This window comes from Diabrotica virgifera, chromosome 7 (assembly GCF_917563875.1).
Source record: "Diabrotica virgifera virgifera chromosome 7, PGI_DIABVI_V3a".
NCBI classification, from domain to species: domain Eukaryota; kingdom Metazoa; phylum Arthropoda; class Insecta; order Coleoptera; family Chrysomelidae; genus Diabrotica; species Diabrotica virgifera.
This window is the reverse complement of record NC_065449.1, coordinates 124,223,734-124,245,629: the sequence shown is the minus strand read 5'-3', so window position 1 is coordinate 124,245,629 and position 21,896 is coordinate 124,223,734. Positions and strand designations below refer to the sequence as shown.

Below are 21,896 nucleotides of genomic sequence, written 5' to 3'. Positions count from 1 at the left end.
CCTGCTGGTGGTTCAGGAGTCCGTTTGCGTTCCACACTAGTACCTTAATTGAATTAATATTGTTTCGATTTAGGTATAGCTCCTTTGGCACTATATTCTAACCTTTTTAGCCTCTCATCCAGTGTTGTTATGATTTTTTCTTGATTTTCTAGCTTCGCTAATATGAGTTGCAGACTTTGTTCGATATTATTAGTTCGTTCCTCCTTTTTGCCACTTTTCTTTTCGTTGTTTACTGCATTGGCAAATGTTAGATTTTCGTTAACTTGCCTGCTTACTGAAGGATGTTTATTAACCCCCCTTTTTTATCTATTGCTCTATTCCTCATGTTTTGTAATTCAATAGCCACTTTACAGCCACGATAGTTAGCTGGATGCTCTTGTCCACAGTGTACGCATTTAGGTTTGACATCTTTTGATTTGGTACACTCCTTAGTATGATGCTTCCCTGTGCATTTGACACATCTCGCTTGTCTGGCGCAAAATTTTTGGGTATGCCCATATGCCTGGCAATTTTTGCATTGAGATATTAATTTGGAGGATTTAAATGGTTGGATTTCGACTTTACATTGTAGTATATGCTGTATACTATGTATTTTATTTATATCTTCGCTATTGTCAAAAGTCACTATGAACATGTCAAGTGGTTCCTTGGTACGCCACTTAATTTTATTTATAGCATTCACTGCTTTAAAACCTCTCCTTACCAATTCTTCAATTATGCTGTCTGGTTTGCACGAATGCGGGAGATATTTGACTATTACCTTAATTGATCGGGTTCTTTTATCTTCGTATGTGAACCAACTGTGTGGTGTTTGCTCTCGTAGTATTTTTGTCACGCCACGATACGTATCCTCATCGTTGGCTTTAATTTTGAAGTTCTCATTATTTACCGTTTGGATTATAAATCTATACCTATTTCCTTTGTGAGCAGTTCGATAAATTTATTATATTCTTTAATTCCTTCCACTATTATTGGTGGTGGAGGTTGGACTTTTTTTTGTTTAGGTTCAAGCCTATTGGTTATTTCTTCATTTTTTGTAGGAGCAGGTGGAGAAAATGAGGTATTCATTATTTTCCTTTTTTTTTGCCTGTTTCTTACCCTTGCCCATTCTGTTTCTTTAGCCAGTTCCTCTTCATCAGTCTCGTATTCTTGCCTGGGAGGAGGCGTTGCCTCAGTATTTTTAGCGTTATTATTTGATTGATTGCAAATCTGTTTGATTTGATTTTCTAGCATACTTATATGTGGTGACATTTGCGTGATCATACTATGTAGTTGATCTTTTTCATTGCTGACTTTTACCCATTCTGTATATAATAATTGTTCGTTTTGGGAACGTTGACAATTTCCTTAAAATAAATTATTATTTTGTTGCATCAAAAACGCTTCGTTTATTGTAGTCGGTTGCCTTCCTCCTGCAGCCATATTTATATTTTATTCTTTATCCAAACACGGTTAACCTGTATTTGTTTTGAATTTAACTTTAATCAACATTTTCGATAAATGTAATTCTTAAATTATATTATTTAAAATAACCACTTACCGACCTGAATCGAGTGGTCCACAAAAAGAAGTTTCTGTCCAAGTAGTAGTTAAGCACTTAATGAGTTTTTAATTTACCGCACTTAAACTAAAATAGTTTGTAAATTTCGCGTATGAAGAAATTTTGCCCACTTCGACAAGAGGCGCAGATTTCTTCTTAAAAACACTATTATTTAGTTTGTTTTATTATAATTAATAACTTTAATTTAAAGTCTAAATAACTGTTTCATATCACAACAGATTTATTTTAACACTTCCATGAAAACCTTCAGTGACTCCACTATACGAAATATATTCTAAGCTTTTTTAAATAATTTTTCAATTCACTTTAATGTTTTTATAATATCCTTTGATAATTAGAATTTTTACAACACCATATTTTTCGTCCAACCTTTGTGATCTTAATCACAAAGGTTGGACGAAAAATATCACAAGTGAATCCTGCCCGGATGTACCATCATAACCATAAATTAATAAAACCTTCCTTTCCATTTCGTGGTAATATCAGTAGGTACCTCGGAGAGATACAATACAGTGCCCATTTTCGTAACAAAAACTTTTTTCAACAGAAAGTGTTATTGCTAAAGTTATTTATTGGGATATGGACATTGTTTCTATTGTCATTTAAATCATGCATTTGTTATAATTGTTTATTATATAGTGTGTAAAAAGGTCATAATTGAAAAAAATGGATGTTGTATCTCTCCGAGGTACAGGTGTGCTGTAACCAATATTTCAACTGCTAGTGTTCCAAGAAATATGTTTGCTTTAACCGATTTGTTCGTTATGAGCAATGTAAATGCTTTTTTTATATGTATGTCATTTTACGGGACCTACTATTTTGTTTGTTATATCCGATTGTATGTTATAGCCGGTGTCATTGTAAACGATTTTGACTGTACCCTCATTGACTGCCGTAATATGCAGTTTTCAGTTTACCACCCCTGTATATAAGAAAGCAGCAATTACAGAACAAATGGAAGAAACCACAAAACCTATACTAATTAACAGAGAACTGCGCGAGGGAGATGTTATTTCTCTTAAACTATTTACATTAGCACTGGAAGATGTTTTCAAAACAATGCAATGGACGAACAAGGGTTTTAAGAATAAAAAATACAATAATTAAAAACAAGAGTGTTTGACCAGCGCATACTCACAATTCTCACATGTCTACGCATGAAAACAAGGACGTTGACCAAAGTAAACATGGACAAAATAATGAAGACACAAAAAGCTGTTAAGGGACCAATAGAGCAGCAATGTTAGGAGTAAAATAATTTAAAGACAAAACAAATGGGTAATAAAAATCAAAGATTCAGGACAACATATAGTCAGATTAAAATGAAGTTTCGCAGGTCATAACGCCAGATATATGAGCAGTAAGTGGTATACCACGATACAAAAATGGAACAATGGAGACCATGGGCAGGAAAGAGAGCATGAGGACGACCCCAGATCAGATGGGGAGATAACATTAGAAAGATATAATGAACACACTGGAAACAGAATGTACAAAACAGAAGCGAATGGAGGAAACTCGGGGAAGCCTGTGTTCAAAATTGGACGAATTAAAGAGCAAAAGAGGAAGATTAAAAAATACCGTCAAAATATATGCTTACCTCAATAATATTTTTTGTATTCATTTGCAAAGTAACTTGCAGAGTTACAATCACTCGGAAATCGCCTTGATTGTATATTTTCTTAATATTTTAATAATATACCTCTACTTTAAAAAAAATTTAAATTACCTTAAAGATATCTTTTATAATGTTTTTTTTTAAATATTTTTTAATTTAGTGGTTTTTAAATGACCGCTACCCTCCAGCAGGTCTGCATTTATGTATGTATTAGGGATATTATGGAAGATGTATCTGAAAAAAATTCAGAATGCCCCAAATACCTACAAAAAAATGTCTACCAGCTCTTCGACTATCATAATGCTACCACATAAGTAATATTGTTGTTATTTTAAAAAGAAAACTCAAAGCTATTTGATAAAATCGTAATAAAAATGGGATCGTCCTTAGAAGATGTTTGAAAAAATTGCGATAAAAAAATAGACTAGACATAATAATAAGTCTTTGAATTACCTGGAAAAATGTGTTGATATGTAGAGTCAGCAATTTGAGTTTTGTCAATTGGTAAACGTTTTAGACCTGAAGTTGGTCTTTGTAAAGTGCGAGATTGGTCTCTTAGAGTGATATGTGCTGTGCCAGGTCTTCCAAAACTCTAAAATTAAAAAATAAAGTTGTTTTCAACAAAAATCCAATTCTAATGAATGCATGTGTATAATGTAGGTATAACACAAAAGTTAACTCTTACCTGGTCAAGAGCAGATCCCTTCATAATCTCTTTATATAACGCAGCCGATTTGCTATCTTTGTTACGTTCTGTAAATTGAAGTTCATATAATTCTTTTTTTAATTCGTCTATTTCATCTTGTGCAACTTGTAACTTTGTAGCCATCTTCTGTGTCAATTCTAGTTTTTCAGCAGATGACAGTGGACAAGAACATATTTCTAAAAATAGTGTTTTGGAAATAAAAGTAACCTAAACAAAAATAAACTTACCTTTAATATCATACCCACATTTACATTTGGTAGCATCTGAAAAAAAAATTAATAGTGATAGTAAATATTTGATTTATTTGTATTAAACATTACCTAATTAAGCACAATCTACAAAAGCATAAACTTTATTTAAAAGTAAAATAATAAAAGATATGCTTTTATACTTAAAATATCTAGTCCTTATCAAGGGCCTGGAGAGATATTAACTATAATATTTTTTTTTATTGAATTAACGTGTCTCGATTACATGATCATTGACACAGGTACAATTATACATTAATAAACAATACATACATACAATAAATACATAGATTTGAGTGATTTACATTACATGAACATTTATATTTTATTGAAAATATGTTTATTTCGTAGGTAACTTATGGTGTGGGGCATATGAGTTGGCGAGTTTAGTGCTTCATTCAGGCTACTCTTGAGTCCATAAAGTCGTCGTTCATGTTGATATTTTGGACAATTGATTAGGATATGTTTCAGTGACAGCTGACATTGTCAATATTGGCACATAGGAGGTTCTTCAGAAGCCATTAAATGTCCGTGGGTTAGTCTGGTATGCCCAATTCTTAGTCTTCTAAGTACTACGGTTGATTTTCTGCAGATATTCGACGGTATAAATGTCAAGGGGAAGGCGGGGCGGAATGGGGTAGCGGGGCGGAATGAAGATTGGTATTTTTAAGTATCAATGACGTGCTGCAGACTAGCAGCAATAAGTAAAAGTACATCAGTGTAGTGTGACTGAAGACCGGTAGGGATGTTTGTCTAGTTATCTTGATGTTAACAACGTGAATCTATCGTTGCGTGGTGTTTCGCTTATAATTTGTAACTGTTTGTGTTTTTATGACCAAGGTAAGTTGCACACGCTTGTTTTTTTACAACGTTAGTTGGTAATACTTGTAGGGTATTTATTTAGCTTTCGTTTAGTCTAGGCAAACGTTTTCTTACCAATCGTTTTCGAGTGACAATAGCTTGATGAAATAAATCATGTGCTTTGGGCGGAATGGGGAAGTCCACTTGGGACGAAATGGGGAAGTACCCCGTGCCGCCCCACACTATTTTTATTAAACAAGAACTCTATATTTAACTATTCTTCTTCTATTTCAGATGGTTCTAGTATAAAAAAGGAAGACGAATAGACAGCCATGGTCCACTAAAAGTATGAATAATGCTACCGAAGCAGTTATTTCTGGTTAAGTAGGTTATTTGAAGGCTACAAAGCAATTTAATGTTCTCCAAAGTACCTGGAGATATCTTGCAGAGAAAAGGAAAGATCCGCAGTACCATATTGAGAAAACAGCAGGGAAATTTTAAGCTGTTTTTACCGAAAGGCAAGAATATGAACTCATGAGCTATTTGAAAATTATAGAGTATCCATTATTTGGTCTAACGATGATAGATTTGCGGCGTACCTTAGCTTATCAGTTAGCTGTAAGAAATGGCCTAGCCCACATATTTACGAGTGAAGTCGCCGGCCAAGATTGGGTCAATGGATTTTTAAAGAGAAATTCTACTTTATCACTTCGGGAACCTCTGTCAACATCTGGAGCCAGAGTTATGGGCTTTAATAAAATGCCAGTGATGAACTTAGCTTAACATAACTTAACATAAAATGACTTTTCAACGGTATTTAATAATTGGACTTAACAATTACAATTATTAAGTTATTTTTTTATTAATTTCACTAATCTTGTAATGACTACCCCGTTGTGCCCCGGTGCAGGGGCAGAACGGGGCAATTGACATTGTTTAATATTTTAGTAACAAACTTACTGTTCTTGTTCTTATAAAAAAAATAATATTGTAATATAATGTCAACAACATTACAATGAGTTTATATAATGATATGCAGCTTAAATAATTAATCCTAACTTATTTTTAAAAATCAATTTCAACTTAATACCCCATTCCGCCCCGCCTTCCCAATATTCGGTTGAATTTCTTTCAGTTTCGAAGGCAGCCTATTCCAATGGGTTTGGAAGCAGTTGCCTGTTAAATGTTTAAAATGACGTTTTAGATCTTTGTATATTTGGATACTTTCAAGATCACTGGTTGATGATAGTGCTGATGTGGCTGCGGCGTCTGTTCTTTCATTGCCCTGAATACCTATATGAGATGGTACCCAGATGATTATCGGAATGACTCCTTGAGAGGTCAGTAAGTTAATTGAGTCATGGATGGCTTGGACAATTGGATGTCTTGTGAAAATATTTTTTATGGAATTGATAGATGCTAAGGAGTCAGTGCAAATTGCTGTAGAGGCGAAATTAGATGTTAAAGATTTTATTGCGACTAAATTGTCCATTGCACTTCGTTGTGGTCTGAATTCCTATTGAGTCGAGCTAATTATATTATGCTTTTCAGAAAACCAGATAAGTCTATTATTGGCTCTATTGATGATTTATCGGGTTTTTTAAGTGGAAGAATGATTCATTGTCTTTATAGGTTTGGAAACTTTTCGTTTATCCAAAGAGAATTATAAAATAAAAGTAATTTTGTGAGTCCATTGATGGCTAAATTTTTGAGGAATATGGATGGTATATTGTCAGTTCCTGCTGCAGAATTTTTTAGCGTTGATATCGCAAAAGTAAGCTCTTGAAAGGTCAAAGGTGAATTTAAAGCGTGAAAGTCATCTGACAGATCTATAGTAGAAGGAATGTCTTTATGGAGAACTAGAGTATTTTTGTAGTGATCATTTTTGCTTTTATTATGAAAATGAGTTGCCATGATGTTAGAAATTTGGTCATCTTCCGTTAATATTGAATTATAAAAATTAAGGGCTGAAATTGACAAGTGTGTTGTTTTCCCGTGCATCTGTTTAATTTTCTTCCAAACTTGACTGAAAGGAGCGTCAACAGATATGGAGGATATATATTTATTCCAACAATATTTTTTACTTCGTTTTATGACTCGTCGCGCTATAGCTTTTAGTTGTTTGAATTTGATCAGGTTTGCCTCGGTTCTGATTCTACGATATTTTCTTTATTGGCTTTAGAATTAGACGATGCGGCCAGAGACAAACTAAATAGTACATGCATAAACATAATATATCTTCTCTAAACCATCTAATTAGTAATCTAAGTTATCTAAGTGTGACCGACCTTTTTGTTAAGAATAGATGTAATAAACATTTTATTTTCAAAGTGAATTTTTGCTAAATTAATCTTAATTAAAATTTTGGGATAAGGACAAGGGTCACACTTTTCTCATTCAAGGGTTTTTCTTTTTTCTTAATAATTATTGATTACCTATATACTCACCCCACACGGTAAGGCAGGCATGTAGGCAATCAAAAGGAAAGACATTTAAGGTTACAAGCCTAATCTAGTCATTCTATAACTTAATTTTACAGTCATATAGGAAAAACAAAATAAAATCAAAAATACGTTTATCCCTCAGTGCCAAAAGATACATAACATTATAGGGACCGTAAACTTTTAAACTTCTTAAATTTTTTGTAAGAATGTCCGACTGATGTGTGTACTTCTTACAATTAAAAAGTATACGATCCAAGTCCGCCGTTTCATTGCAATTATCACAAAGATTGTCATCAATTATTTTTATTTTAAAATTTAAAAAGGGTAAACCCTGTAGTTGGCTGTATACCTTCGTTAAAACAACGTAGAATGAAGTAAACACTTGTTGTATGTAGGTATATAAATTTATTAAAATGCTTAAAAATTATCCACAACGGAGTGGAAGTACAAAACGTTTTCGGTCAAACTGACCATCATCAGTGTAAACGTCCAGTGTACAAGTAATTGAAACTAGCCACTTCAATAGGTGTAAAAACCTCTAAATAACATTATTGCCTCCTATAACATCGACTTATTGTCGATTATTATACAGCTGATAATGTAGCAATAATGTTATTTAGAGGTTTTTACACCTACTGAAGTGGCTAATTTCAATTACTTGTACACTGGACGTTTACACTGATGATGGTCAGTTTGACCGAAAACGTTTTGTACTTCCACTCCCTTGTGAATAAATTTTAAGAATTTTAATAAATTTATATACCTACATACAACAGAAGTGTTTACTTCATTCTACGTTGTATTTTTATTTTGTATAAATGTGCCGGATAGCAAGCATGTCCAAATTTCATCCGAGATATGGTTGTTATGGAACTTCTCGGATAATCGTAATTTTTAAACCAGTATTTTTTTCGAATATCGGTTCTAGCAATGTATATCTTGTGCCTTTTGTCAAAATGAAATGTTTATATTGTTTAGACCATTTTTTATATATCTTATATATGTTTAGACCATTTTTTAGATATTTATTTAATGCCGTTTTGCTTTCTCGGATAGCGTTCTTACATTCAGTATTCCACCAGGGTACAGTTTTTCGAGAAGTCGATATTGTGCATGTTCCAATGTGTGTTTCAGCGGCTAGGGTGATTAAACTCACTAAGAAGTCTAGTGATGTATCATGATCTTCTGACAGTTGTAGCTGGTTGATCTTGTTTTCAATGAAGTCTGAAAACATTTTCCAGTTAGCTTGATATAATTTCCATCTTGAAATTTTTGCTCTGGGTTTGCTGATAGAATTAGAAATCAAGATAGGAAAGTGGTTACCATCATAAAGGCAATCCATTGTGGTCCAAGTCAGAAGTGGTGTTAACCTTGGATCACATAAGCTAAGATCAATTGAGGAGAAAGTGCCACTAGAAATGTTGAAGTCTGTTTTGGACCCAGTATTCAAGATGCAGATGTTAGAGGAGTTTAGAACATTTTCAACGACTTTTTCTCTACCAAATATTTTTTCCGATTCCCAAAGTGAATTATGGGCATTAAAATCACCTACTAATATAAAGGGGGCTGGAAGTTGATTAATTAAATTTATTAGTTCAGATTCAGTAAGACTGTGGGAAGGTGGTATGTAAATGCTACAGATAGTAATTATATTTGGGCACCAAAGAGTAACCGCAATGGCTTCTAGTGTGGTAGTTAAGTGTATTTCTTGACAATAGTAGTCTTTAGAAATATATATAGATATGCCTCCGCTAGCTATAATCTAATTTAAAAAAAAACCGTAAATCCTTTATAAAAGGTATATTTAAAATCCCTAAAAAGGGCTACATCACAATCAGAACTAGTTTTCGACTGATTTACCAGTCATCATCAGTGCTTACGTGAAGTTAACATGCTAACCACCAAGATATAATTTTACAAAAATATGTGGGTCAAAGCCCTATATACGTGGTCCGTTAAGGAAACATCGGTTAAAGATGCCAATTAAAACATGGATGTTAGAAATATTTTACCATTATGCCCTAGGTAACATCTGACCTGTAGTGTGACTTGCTTACATGGTGGAAGTCACACTACAGCTCAGATGTTACCTAGGGCATAATGGTAAAATATTTCTAACATCCATGTTTTAATTGGCATCTTTAACCGATGTTTCCTTAACGGACCAGGTATATAGGGCTTTGACCCACATATTTTTGTAAAATTATATCTTGGTGGTTAGTATGTAAACTTCACGTAAGCACTGATGACTGGTAAACCAGTCGAAAACTAGTTCTGATTGTGATGTAGCCCTTTTTAGGGATTTTAAATATACCTTTAATAAAGGATTTGCTGTTTTTTGTATTACATGGTATACAGCCAACTACAGGAAAACTTTTTCCTTGTGGAATTTTTATAACGTAATTTGTTCTTAAAAAGGGATGTGATGCTTGAAGTTTGTTTCGTGTAGGCAGATAATGTCAGCATTCGTGTATTCGTGTCCATAATTAATTGTTGAATACGTTCTAGATGGGGGTAAAACCCGTCGCAGTTCCATTGGATTAAATTGAAAATGATCACTTTATATTTCTGAAGTGGCTGGACCTTCAGAGAAATGGTCTTCTTCGAAATTGTCCTGTGAGGATACCGAGATTATGCTTCTAGTGAGTCGATTTTTGAGAGATCTATCTGTTAGTAATTTGTAGATCTTGGATGTAATATCAGAGAGGAGATCTTCTATATTTTTTGTAAACAGAAGTGCTTCACTTAGTGGACTGGATTTACCGTAACAATTCTCTAAGAAAGCTATGAAGTTATCAACCGGTAACATAAAAGAATCTTTTTGGTAGTGGTCTCTGACTGCATTCTTAGACTCCAACGATATTTTGCAGTCATCGTGAATGAGAGTCCCTTTTGAGTTTCTTTTTGGCTTGAGTTGCTTTTTTTGTGGCTTGCTCTGGTATGATAAACTCTGAATTGGTTGGGTGTTCTATTTCTGACGAGTCTGTTGACTTTGGTCTCTTTGCACCTTTTAAAGCTATATCAGTTTTTCGCGTGTCATTGGGAATTTCCGAATTATGGTCTTGTGGAGCTACCGGTGGCGTGTTTAGATTTGCAGCTTGGGAAATATCAGAAGGAAGGGAAGGTGTTTTGTTCGAATTTTCTGATTGATTAGATTCAGGAGTGGGGCAATTTGATGCAGTGTGGCCAGGTTTTTTACATAAGAAGCAAATAATTTTATCTGTGGATAAAAATATTCTATAATCAATATTGTCAAATGGAATAATCAGGGATGTTTCAACTTCAGGATTATCATGGGGTGGCACAAAATATACTTGCCTACGGAAGGACAAAATATGGTTGAATTAATCTCCTGGGATACCAGCTCTTAGAAATGATATTGGTGAAACTAGCTGAAGTCCTATATTTTTCAGGGCGGTCTCTCATTATTCGTGTGGTATTGAGGGATATATTAGATATGATCAGTCGTTTTGCTGGTGTGACTAATTTTCTTACTGACAGGATATGGCTTCCAATGGTGATAGTAGGGTTTGTGGAAATAAGCTGCTCAACTAGGTCGATTTTGGTTAAATAAATACATATTCTGCTGTTTGAGATCCTTGAGGCGAAGCATATATTCCTTGGTCCGATAAAGTATCCTATAGATTTGACGTAGTCATATAACTTTAGGTCTTCTTCAGAGTGCATCACTACGGCTTGCTGTTTGCTGGGGAAGGATACTTTCGGTGGTATGTTTTTCTCTACTGCTGCTGTGTACGAAGTGGAAGGCTGTGAGGTGTTTGTCATTGTGGTGTTATCTTCAGTCGGTGAACTCATATTTTTTTATAATAATAAATTAATAAATGATGGTTTTGCTTGTTTTCGATTCAGAGGGTTGCACACCCGCTAGACAGGCTGTTTCTACCATTTCAGGCGTCTTCAGTAGCGTTTGTTAGCGTGCACACCTCTGAATCGAAAAATAGCTCCACCATAATTTTAAAGGGAATCTGAAAAATAATTCAAATTTCCCATTAGACGCGATACAGCGACATCTCATAACAAATTGAAGAGTCTCAGATGCAGAATCCACCAGTTTAATAAAAATTAAAATGGTAAATAGTAATTTAAACCTGAGATTTTCGCGTTGAAAGTTCTTACTGGTACATCCTTAATCTGCGACGTTTTCAATTAATAAGACAGCAGACGATGAATATAGAAATCGAAAGGGAAACGATCACATTCCGCCTTCATTCGTCTAGGAAAAAGACAGCAGAGGAACTTTCAGTACTCAAACTGAAATTTGAAAAATTTGAATTTGGGAAATTTGAATTATTTTTCAGATTCCCATTAAAATAATGGTGGAGCTATTTTTCGATTCAGAGGTGTGCACGCTAACAAACGCTACTGAAGACGCCTGAAATGATAGAAACAGCCTGTCTAGCGGGTTTGCAACCCTCTGAATCGAAAACATGCAAAACCATCATTTATTATTTTATTTCCTTTACTCGGTTTGAGTACTGAAAGTTCCTCTGCTGTCTTTTTCCTAGACGAATGAAGGCGGAATATGATCGTTTCGTTTTCGTTTTCTATATTCGTCGTCTGCTGTCTTATTAATTGAAAAAGTCGCAGATTAAGGATGTACCAGTAAGAACTTTCAACGCGAAAAGTCTCAGGTTTAAATTACTATTTACCATTTTAATTTTGGTGGATTCTGCATCTGAGACTCTTCAATTTGTCATATTTTTTTAGTTAGGGTGCTTTCGTAGTCAAAAGCAACCCTGGAGATGATCTTTTATTTTTAGCTTTTATTTGTATATATTACGTTCAGCAACCAGTATTTACTCATCGTAATTCTGGCTGCATATCGACAGGTGATTAGTTGTTCCAATAATAGGTTTGTTGTGATTATTGATTGATAAGAGAAGCAAAAAGTTGTTTAATAAATATGTATGGTGTTGTGAATATTTATATTTAGTGCCAGTAAGTGCAGTCAAACTAAATTTCACTCACCGAAATATTACCAGCAGTTGCACAACACAATAAATTTACTTCACTGTGATACCTATCAATTAACATAAAGTTTTTCTCTATTAAAACTGCAAATATTACAGAGGTCATCCAATGCCAACTAACTCGTTCTAGCTCGATTAGGCCATTCCCCTATAATATTAGAATTGCAATAGATGTAAATAAATTAAATGAATATCCATGGAAAAAGTAGGATCGGATATTATATTAGCGAGACAATGAAGCAGTAAAAATCCCAAAAACTACCAATATGTTGTAGTTGGATGAATTTCAATGAAATCTGTTGCATTCGATTCGTAATAGCGTTATGAAATTTTGTGAACTACACCACGGAAGTGGTGCAGTCTAAATAAAGATTGTATAATTTCACAAGGAAAATGCATTTTCCAATGTGCATTTTGAAGTGGTTAAAAATATTAAAGTTGTAATTTGGAAATAATTGGCGAAACTAAGTTCAATATTACTCCGGGGTTTTTGGGGTCGCTAAATACGGATATCATGACGACGGTCTTCGAAGCACCTGGTGCCTAGAATGGGCCTTATATGTGTTGGGAGGCTAATAAATAGACCAAACATGTACGAAATTATTAAAGAATTTCAGATTCTACAGGTACTGGTTTGCTGAAAAAGGTAATTAACTGTGTAGTTACCAGAGACACTGCTTCCTAAAAGACATTAATGCGAGGAGAGATTATAATTCAGTAAATATAAACAGAGATATGATTTTAATACATTTGTTCTAGCCAAGTAGCTCAAAAAATAATTTATAAAATACAAGTCAATGCTTACAAATAAGAAATTAAATATGGTCATTAGATTGGGGTTCGTCGAATGTTATGTTTGGTCGCAACTACTATATGGGGTAGAAGCTTGGACTCTAAAAGCTCAATCCGTAAAAAGATTGGACGCATTCGAACTGTGGCTATATAGGCGTATTCTGAAAATTCCTTGGACTGCAAAAGTCTGAAACGAAGAACTGTTAAGACGAACTGGACATGGCAGAAAGCTTATGAACACAATTTTTAAAATTAGAAAAACTTCGTGTCTGGGCCACATACTTCGTAACGATAAATAATACTCTCTGCTACACGTCATCATTCAAGGAAAAGTAGAGGGGCAAAAAGGCTTGAGAAGAACGAAGAAATCTTGGCTGAGGAATATCAGAGATTGGACTAACCTCAGTGTTGAACAAATATTTCACGTTGCAAAAGACACAGGAGCTTTTAAAGAAGTGATTGCCAATCTTCGTTAGAAGCCGGTACAAGAAGAGGAAGAATATTCTAACGAAAACATAACAAAATAACGTAAATGTATAACTATGAAAGGTAAATAATAATGGAAGATTTTATAAGAAAACTAAAACTACGATGTTATACCTGTATAATGTTCTGTGCATTAATACAGTCACTTTAGTCATTTCTTCTTCTTCAAGTGCCATATCAGAAATATCCGGCGTTAGCGATGGCCATTGCGAAGGCTTCTAAGTTTTTTGCAATATGGAATAATTGTCCTGCTTTGGATATTCACTCACGAATGTATTTTAACCAAGCAACTTGTTTTCTTTCGGCACTTCCAATGCTTCAATTCTGTTCATAGTAAATACTTTCTGTGTTCACACTTGTGCACCATATGAAACTAGTACAGACCAAAAATATCAATTAACCATTATTTATCTTAGTTTTCAGTCATTTACCGGTAAATATATGAGTTTATGAGACATATATGCCCTTACTTTATCTGCTTGTTTTTAAGTATCTTTTCATCATCATCACGCACACTTTTCCTTCCACTGCTGGACATAGATGGCTCCCATTTCTCGCCACTCTCTACGGTTCTGTGCGTCTTGTTGCCATTTCGTGGACATTCATTTAAGGTCGTCCAGCCAGCGTGTTGGTGGTCATCATTTGCTGCGTTTGTCTTCTCTTGGGCGCCAGTCAATTGTTTTCCGGTCCATCTTGAGGCTTTTAGTCTCGCTACGTGACCTACCCAATTCCATTTCAGCTTGGCTATACGTTCGACCACATCAGTGATACCTGTCTTTTCTTTAGATCTTGGTTCTTTATTTTGTCTTTTTGTGTCACGCCAAGAATAGATCTTTCCTTGCGCCTTTGTGTCACTCGCATTTTTAGTGCTGTTGTTTTTGTGAGCGTGAGACTTTCTGCTCCGTATGTCATAATATGGTCAAATGCCGTTTCATAGCTCTCGGAATGTTGCTTTTAAACGGGTTTCTTAGTGAACCATAGGCCGCCCAAGCAAGTGTTATTCGTCGTTGTTTTGTAAATTTCAACGACGAATACACTTGAGTATGTGTTGCCTACATATGCCTCAAATGTGTCACTACAATTAATTAAGCTTCCATTAATTTTGTGAGGAACGAATTACAAATCAAACCTACAATTTAAAATTAAAGAGTGTTATTGGTACTAGGGGACCGAGATAACTTTCAACTTTCTACATAAGACATTGCAGGTATTTGTGTTTTCTACCACGACTATTCTTCCACTATGTTCTACACGACAGTGCGGTATTGTCTCGTATGAGGACTATTTTTCGACTTTTTTATTATGTTTTTTTGTGACTTAGAAAAAGAAAGCTAGCTCGTGATGTCAGAAGATATTAGAAATGCAGTCTTGTATTGTCCGTACTTATTTAACTTATTAAACCTGCATAAGCTATCCAAAATAGAGTAATATTATAACAAAAATAAACAATATAATGGCCATCGTACTTCTCTGAAATTAGCCGGCTGTGTATATTCTAAGTCAAAGTATACGAATAGAAATAATCTCTTGAGTAATAAAGATTTGGTGTCTAATTTTGTAAGGGGTTTCTATGCATAAGTTATTGCTAAATCGCTAATCGAGAGTTTTTGGAGTCGCTGAACACAAATATCAAATTGGCGTTGGTCTCAGAGGAAACTAATGCCCAGGACGAACTGATTTTGTATCTAATTTTGTGACAGCTTCAGGAAACAAGTCTCCTCCTAGGCACCAAGTACTTCGCAGACCATTTCTGATATGATATTGGTGTTTAACGATCCCAAAACCCCCGAATATCTAGTGTGCACTGACTTAGTATCTAGTTTACACAATACTCTAGGAGACGATGGCCATCCTGGCTACCAGGTTTTTTGAAGACCATTGTCGTTATGATATTCGTAATCAGCGAGCCCAAAACTACCTATATCTAACCATCTATAGTTTGCACTTATTTGGTTTCGAATTACCATAACTCTTAAGTCGAGGCTGATCCCCGGCACCAGGTGCCTATAAGACTATTGCCTTCATATCGATATCGATATTCAACTTATTGTAGTCAATTATTTCCGAATTACAAATTTAGTATATTTAATGCAATAATAATGCAATTTTCATTTCGAGTTTTATCACTTTAGTTTACAAAATTTTCTAACGCACTTACGAATCGAATGCAACAAGTTTCATTGAGATCTATCCAACTGCAAAAAATTGTTAGGTTTATTACTTCATATCCTTGCATATCTGCAGAAGAGCGGAGACCAGGGCAATACACAAATAAATAAATAAATTTATTATATTCTGTATAGAGGGTAAGATATCCAATTGCCGTCATGTACCCAGTTATTGGCATTAATGAAATTATTTGTGATATATAAATATTTTGGTACTAATTTTGAACCCATAGCTTGTCCCTTTTATAATAGAATAATAATATTGGCAGTTGACAACAGAAACTATTTTAGTTGAGTTGAGAAACCAAACCGTTGTACGATAAAGAATAATTGATTATACATAATAATAATTATTTTCGTATCCTTTAGTAGTTAATGTATACATATGTATGACGTAAACAATATATTATTTATTTTATCACAAAAATTACATCACCTATCTGTAAAAAAAAACAAAATTTTTATAAAAAAAAATTTTAAAAGCCGGTATAAAAGGAAAAATTAATTTAAAAGTCTAGCCTTAAAGAGCTACATCACAGATAGTTTTCGAACTAAAAAATTCAGTGTTGTTTACAGGTTTGTTGACACGCTTTAGCCACCAAAATACTTCTTCTTCTTCGTTTTGTGTAGACATGAGTGTCTGTTTTTCAATGTGCCTCCAGTAAGTTGTCATTCCATCGTTTTCGTGGTCTTCCTAGAGATCATCTTCCTATTGGGAATCGTTACTCGCCGTCCTTACTAATCTATTTGTTTGTAATTCGTCTTGTGTGGTAGTTCCATTCTACGATTCTGTTTTTTACCTAGGTATTAATGTTGTCCACCTTGCATCTTCGTCGTATATCTGAACTTCTAGCTATATCCCATAGTGTTTTACCATAGATGTTTCGAAGTGTCTTCATCTCTGCTGATTCTAGCATTATTTTTGTCCTTTCTGTATCAGGTCATGTTTCTGCCGCGTACTACGCCAGGGAAATAAGGCAAAAATATACAATGTACAATGGGTTTTTTGGGTACTATATACATAATATATTATAAATACAAAAACGCCCGTCACAGTTCGGACCAGAATTTTAGTTATTAACAAACAAGGGTCAAAAATGGCAGTTTTTTGTTTAAATCGATACAGGTAAAAATGGGGTAATTAAACATAAAATTTATAGTATCCTTCTTTCAGTAGATGAGGCAAGGTTTAAAATGGCTCTTTTTGAATTTTGGTCGGGTCATTTGTTGCTGCATAAATTGCAAAGTAATACTAAAATTTCGAAATTAAAAAATTTGCTATAACTTTTGCAAAAATTACCTTAAGACATTCATATTGCATGAAAAGTTAAGTGAAATAGTCCACATAATGCACAAGAAATTTTAAGACGATTCGTCAATTAGTCTAAATATTATTCAATTTGTTTTTCCCAATGAGCTTTTTTTTCGCAATGTTTTTGTTCAGAAAATAATAACAATATAGCAATTCTGTGTAAACCACACGAAAGATAAGTAGTTATGTTTTCAAAGTGTTATGGTTTCAATTTCATCACTCCGAAATCATTTTAATAAAGTAGAGTCATTTTTTTCTTATAAACAATTTGAATAACTTTGTTAATATTGACTGTAGGCTAAAACTACAATGGGATTTGAAAAGCTGGTATTTTTACACGAATTTTTAAAAATTTTTGCCTACGTTAATTACGGTCAAAGTTAGCCACTTTTTTATTTAATTGATGGCTACTTTGTTTATAACAATTAAGCAACCTAACTAGCGCCATTTTGAATTTGAAGGTATATATTTATGTGTAAAAGTTTGAGTAAACTTTGAAGTTCAACAGAGTGGTTAATAAGGCTTTAAAAATGACGTCCTAACGAAATCAGTTCTTGTCGGTGCAGGGGAATTATTAAAATCCGTGCACTCAAAAAATGAAACTGATTCTTCAAACATATGCTGCGATTAATATCTCCGGAGCTTGTTGATATATTTTGATTATAATTTTTTTAATTTGTATGTACTCGTAGTCTTATAGAGTACGTTAGTACAAAGATCCCCACCTAATATTACAAAATGTTAGGGGGAACTCCCCTTATTACTCAGGGATATGGAAAATAGATTACGACCGATTATAAGACCTACTGAATATACATATTATAATTTTATAAAAATCGGTCAAGTGGTATCGGAGAAGTATGGCAACTAACACTGTGACAGGAGAATTTTACAGTTGTAAATATATAGATGCCTATTAACAAATAGGGTTGGTGATAGAAGAGTGAAAATTAAGAGTTGTATGTATTTTTTAATTCTGCATAATATAAAATTAAGGTAGACAATTTTCTCGAAAAAAATAAAAAAAAAGTCAGGGAGCAACCCCCCTTATAACTTATGGGTAAGAAAATAGATTAAAACCTATTTTCACTACACTATAGGATATTCGTGTAAAATTTCATAAAATTCGGTAAAGTCGTTTTGGAGTAGTATTTAACTAACACTCTTACAGGAAAATTCTATGTATATAAAAGTAACTGTGAATTAAATAATAAAAGTGGCTAACTAAAAAGTGGCTATTAAAAAGTCGTGTAAAAATACCAGCTTTTAAAATCCCAAAGTAGATTTACTCTACAGTCAATATTAACAAAGCTATTTACATTGTGTATAAGCCAAAAATAACTCTACTTTAGTAAAATGTTTTCGGAGTGATAAAAAAGATTTTTTATTGATATTTTTAAATACTTTGAAAATATAACTATTCTTCTTTCATGTGGTTTTCACAGAATTGCTATACCACTATTATTTTCTGATTCCGGAAAAATTGCTTTGGTATAAACTAATTGAATAAAATTTAAACTAACTGACGAATCATCTTAAATTTTTTTGTGCATTATATGGACTGCTTGACTCAACTTTTTAGGTAGTATAAAAGTTTTAAGGTTATTTTCGCAAAAGTTATAGCAAATTATTTGTTTTCGAAATTTTAGTTTTATTTCGCAATTTCCGAAACAACAAAATTATCGTACCAAAATTTAAAAACTCATTTTAAGGCTCATCTTCTACAACAAGGATATTATAAAATAAGATATTGAATTAGCCTATTTTTACATGTAGCGGTATAAACGAAAAAACTTTCAATTTTGACCCTTATTTGTTAAAAACTAAAATTTTCGTCCTAATTGTGACGGGCATTAATTGTGTATTTATAGTGTATTGGGTACATAGTACCCAAAAAACCCATTTGCAAACTGGCTACTCAAGTTTTCCGACAAAAACCTTATTTCTTTGGACTATATATAATATCATTATTGATCTGATGGCTGTTTTGTAAATTCTGCCTTTCACTTCTTTTACGATATTTTTAATTCTCCTTATTGTTTCATTTAGGAAACCTGCGGCTCTGTTTGCTTTATTTCCTTGATCTTCCACATCTGTCTCGACCTTTCCGTAACTAGATAGTGTGGTGCCTAGACATTTAAACTTAAACGCAATGACTTGTTCTATTATCTGATCCTCCAGCTCTAATTTACACCTTATTAGATTTGCTGTTATAACCATGCATTTGGTCTTTTTGGAGAAATTAACATGTTCAATTTTCTAGCGGTTAAATTAAATTGGTGCAGCATACGTTGTAAATCATCTTCACTTTGAGAGATTAGTATTGCGTCGTCTGCATAGCAGAATATTTTAAGTTGTTTTTCTCCCATTTAGTATCCTTTTTTTGTTCTTACTTTTTTATTATTTTATCCATGATCAGGTTGAACAATAGAGGACTCAGGAAGTGTCTCTGTCTTATACCATTGCCAGCTTCATTTGGGTCAGCAAGTTCTTCATCTACTTTTACTCTTATTTTGTTGTTACTTTTATTGAGTATATATTTTTTATAGGTACTTCTCTTGCGTACAATAAATGGATAACGTTTTTTAATTTGACCCTGTCAAATGCCTTCTTTAGGTCCACGAAATAAGTATGCCGGTTTGTTGTATCCAAATGATTTCTCTTGAACCTGCCTCATTATAAATATAGAGTCGGTGTATGATCTTCCCGACCTAAAACCTTGTTGTTCTTCTGGTAATGTTTTAATTTTATTTAGTTTGTTTGTTATCATTTTGGTGGTTAATTTTAGTGTTGTATTTAATAAAATGATTCCTCTCTAGTTCCCAGGTCCGTTTTGTTCCTTTTGAAGAGAGGTATTAGGATGCTTGATCTCCATTCTTTTGGTATTCTGTTTTGTTCTATATATTTTTTGGATTAGTTTTAATAGTTGCCACCAAAATACATGAGAGAAAACTATTTAAATGCTATAGAACTATAGAATGTTTACATTTTTATATGAAATTGAAATCATCATCATTCTCTTTGCCTTATCCCCATACGGGTCGTCTTCCGTAACTGCATTTCTCCATACAATTCTATCTTGGGTCATATCAATATTAATCCCCTTTACCAACATGTCCTGCCTATTCGTCTCCCCCCACGTCTTCTTTTGTCTTCCTCTCCTACTCCTTCCAGGAATCTGCACTTCAGCAATTCTTCGTATTGGGTGATTAGCGTCTCGACGTTGAACATGACCAAACCATCTCAACCTATGCTTTCTCATTTTGGCATCAATTGGTGCCACACATAGACCTCCCCTAATATACTCATTTTTAATTTTATCCTTTTTTGTCACTCCACTCATCCATCTAAGCATTCTCATTTCCGCCACATGAATTCGTTGTTCCTCTTTCTTTTTCACTGCCCAACATTCAGTTCCGTACATCATATCCGGTCTTATGGCTGTTTTATAGAATTTTCTCTTCAACTTCATTGGAATTTTCCTGTCACACAGCACACCACTCGCTTCCTTCCACTTCATCCATCCAGCCCTAATCCTACTGCATGCATCTCCATCTATTTCTCCATTACTCTGTAATACCGATCCCAGGTACTTAAATCTATTGCTTTTTACAATCAGTTCACCATCCAAAGATACCATTTTATTTGTAGTAACTCATCTTTAAATGGACATTGCAAATACTCTGTCTTTGTCCTACTAAGTTTTAAACCTTTTTCCTCCAGAGCCTGTCTCCACTGTTCCAGTTTTTGTTCTAGGTCTCTTTCACTATTTTCTACTAACACGACATCATCACCATTCCGGGCCCAAAATCATATATCTTTCGTTTCGACGTCGTATCTTCACCAGAAACGAAGTTAGCAAACTATGCTTTTTATCGAGTTATGGATAATATATTTGGAATTCCGGGTCCAAAATCCATCAGCATACATTAAGCACCATGGAATGTTACCCTGTAGTTTCGCTGTTATCTGGTCCAAAATTAATGAGAATAAATACGGACTAAGCACCGAGCCTTGGTGCAATCCTACTTTCACATGAAATTTATCAGTCTCTCCCACACCTGTTCTAACACTAGTTGTTAGTCCCTCATACATATTCCTCACAATCTTTACATATTCACCAGGGACTCCTTTCTTATTGAGTGCCCACCACAGAATCTCTCGAGAAACTCTATCATATGCTTTCTCGAGATCAATGAATACCATATGAGCGTTTGTTTCTTTACTTCTGTATTTTTCCATCAACTGCCTTATAATGAAAATGGCATCTGTTGTTGATCTGCCCTGCATAAAGCCAAATTGATTCTCGGATATTTCGGTCTCTTGACGTATCCATCTATCAATTACTCTTTCCCATATTTTCATGGTGTGGCTAAGCAGTTTAAAAATTAAATTGAAAATAATGTTTAAAATATTGCTAGATATAATATCAGGTATCATAAGACTCCCCACAACACCTGGGTTGCTTTGTCCAGAGGTTAGATCACCATATTACGGACAGTAGTTAGTAAATAATTTGAATCTGCTAACTACTCTCTTGCTAACTACTGTCCTTAATGCGAGAATCTAACCACCGTACAAAGCAACGAGTCCGGTGATGCCTGAATATGGATTTTTAAACATTATTTTCAATTTACAAGACAAATTTACAATCTACCTATTACAAGTATATAGAATTTAAAGGGTTTTCACCCAAATATTTTTGTGGCTCTAGAATGTCAAAAAACCTGTAAACAGCACTGATGACAAACTTTTTAGTTGGAAGCGTT

General features: G+C 33.9%; 1 protein-coding gene across 3 annotated transcripts in view; it reads right to left on the bottom strand.

Moving 5' to 3' along the window:
* LOC114345343 (uncharacterized) overlaps positions 1–21,896 on the bottom strand; it is a 1,044,574-nt gene that overhangs the window by 415,098 nt on the left and 607,580 nt on the right. For all 3 annotated transcript variants that reach the window (XM_050656017.1, XM_050656018.1, XM_050656019.1), the window contains 3 exons: positions 4,113–4,148; positions 3,865–4,061; positions 3,633–3,771 (listed from right to left, as the gene is read on the bottom strand). In XM_050656017.1, the coding sequence (XP_050511974.1) occupies positions 3,633–3,771; positions 3,865–4,061; positions 4,113–4,148 (372 nt within the window). The remainder of the gene's footprint in view (positions 1–3,632; positions 3,772–3,864; positions 4,062–4,112; positions 4,149–21,896) is intronic.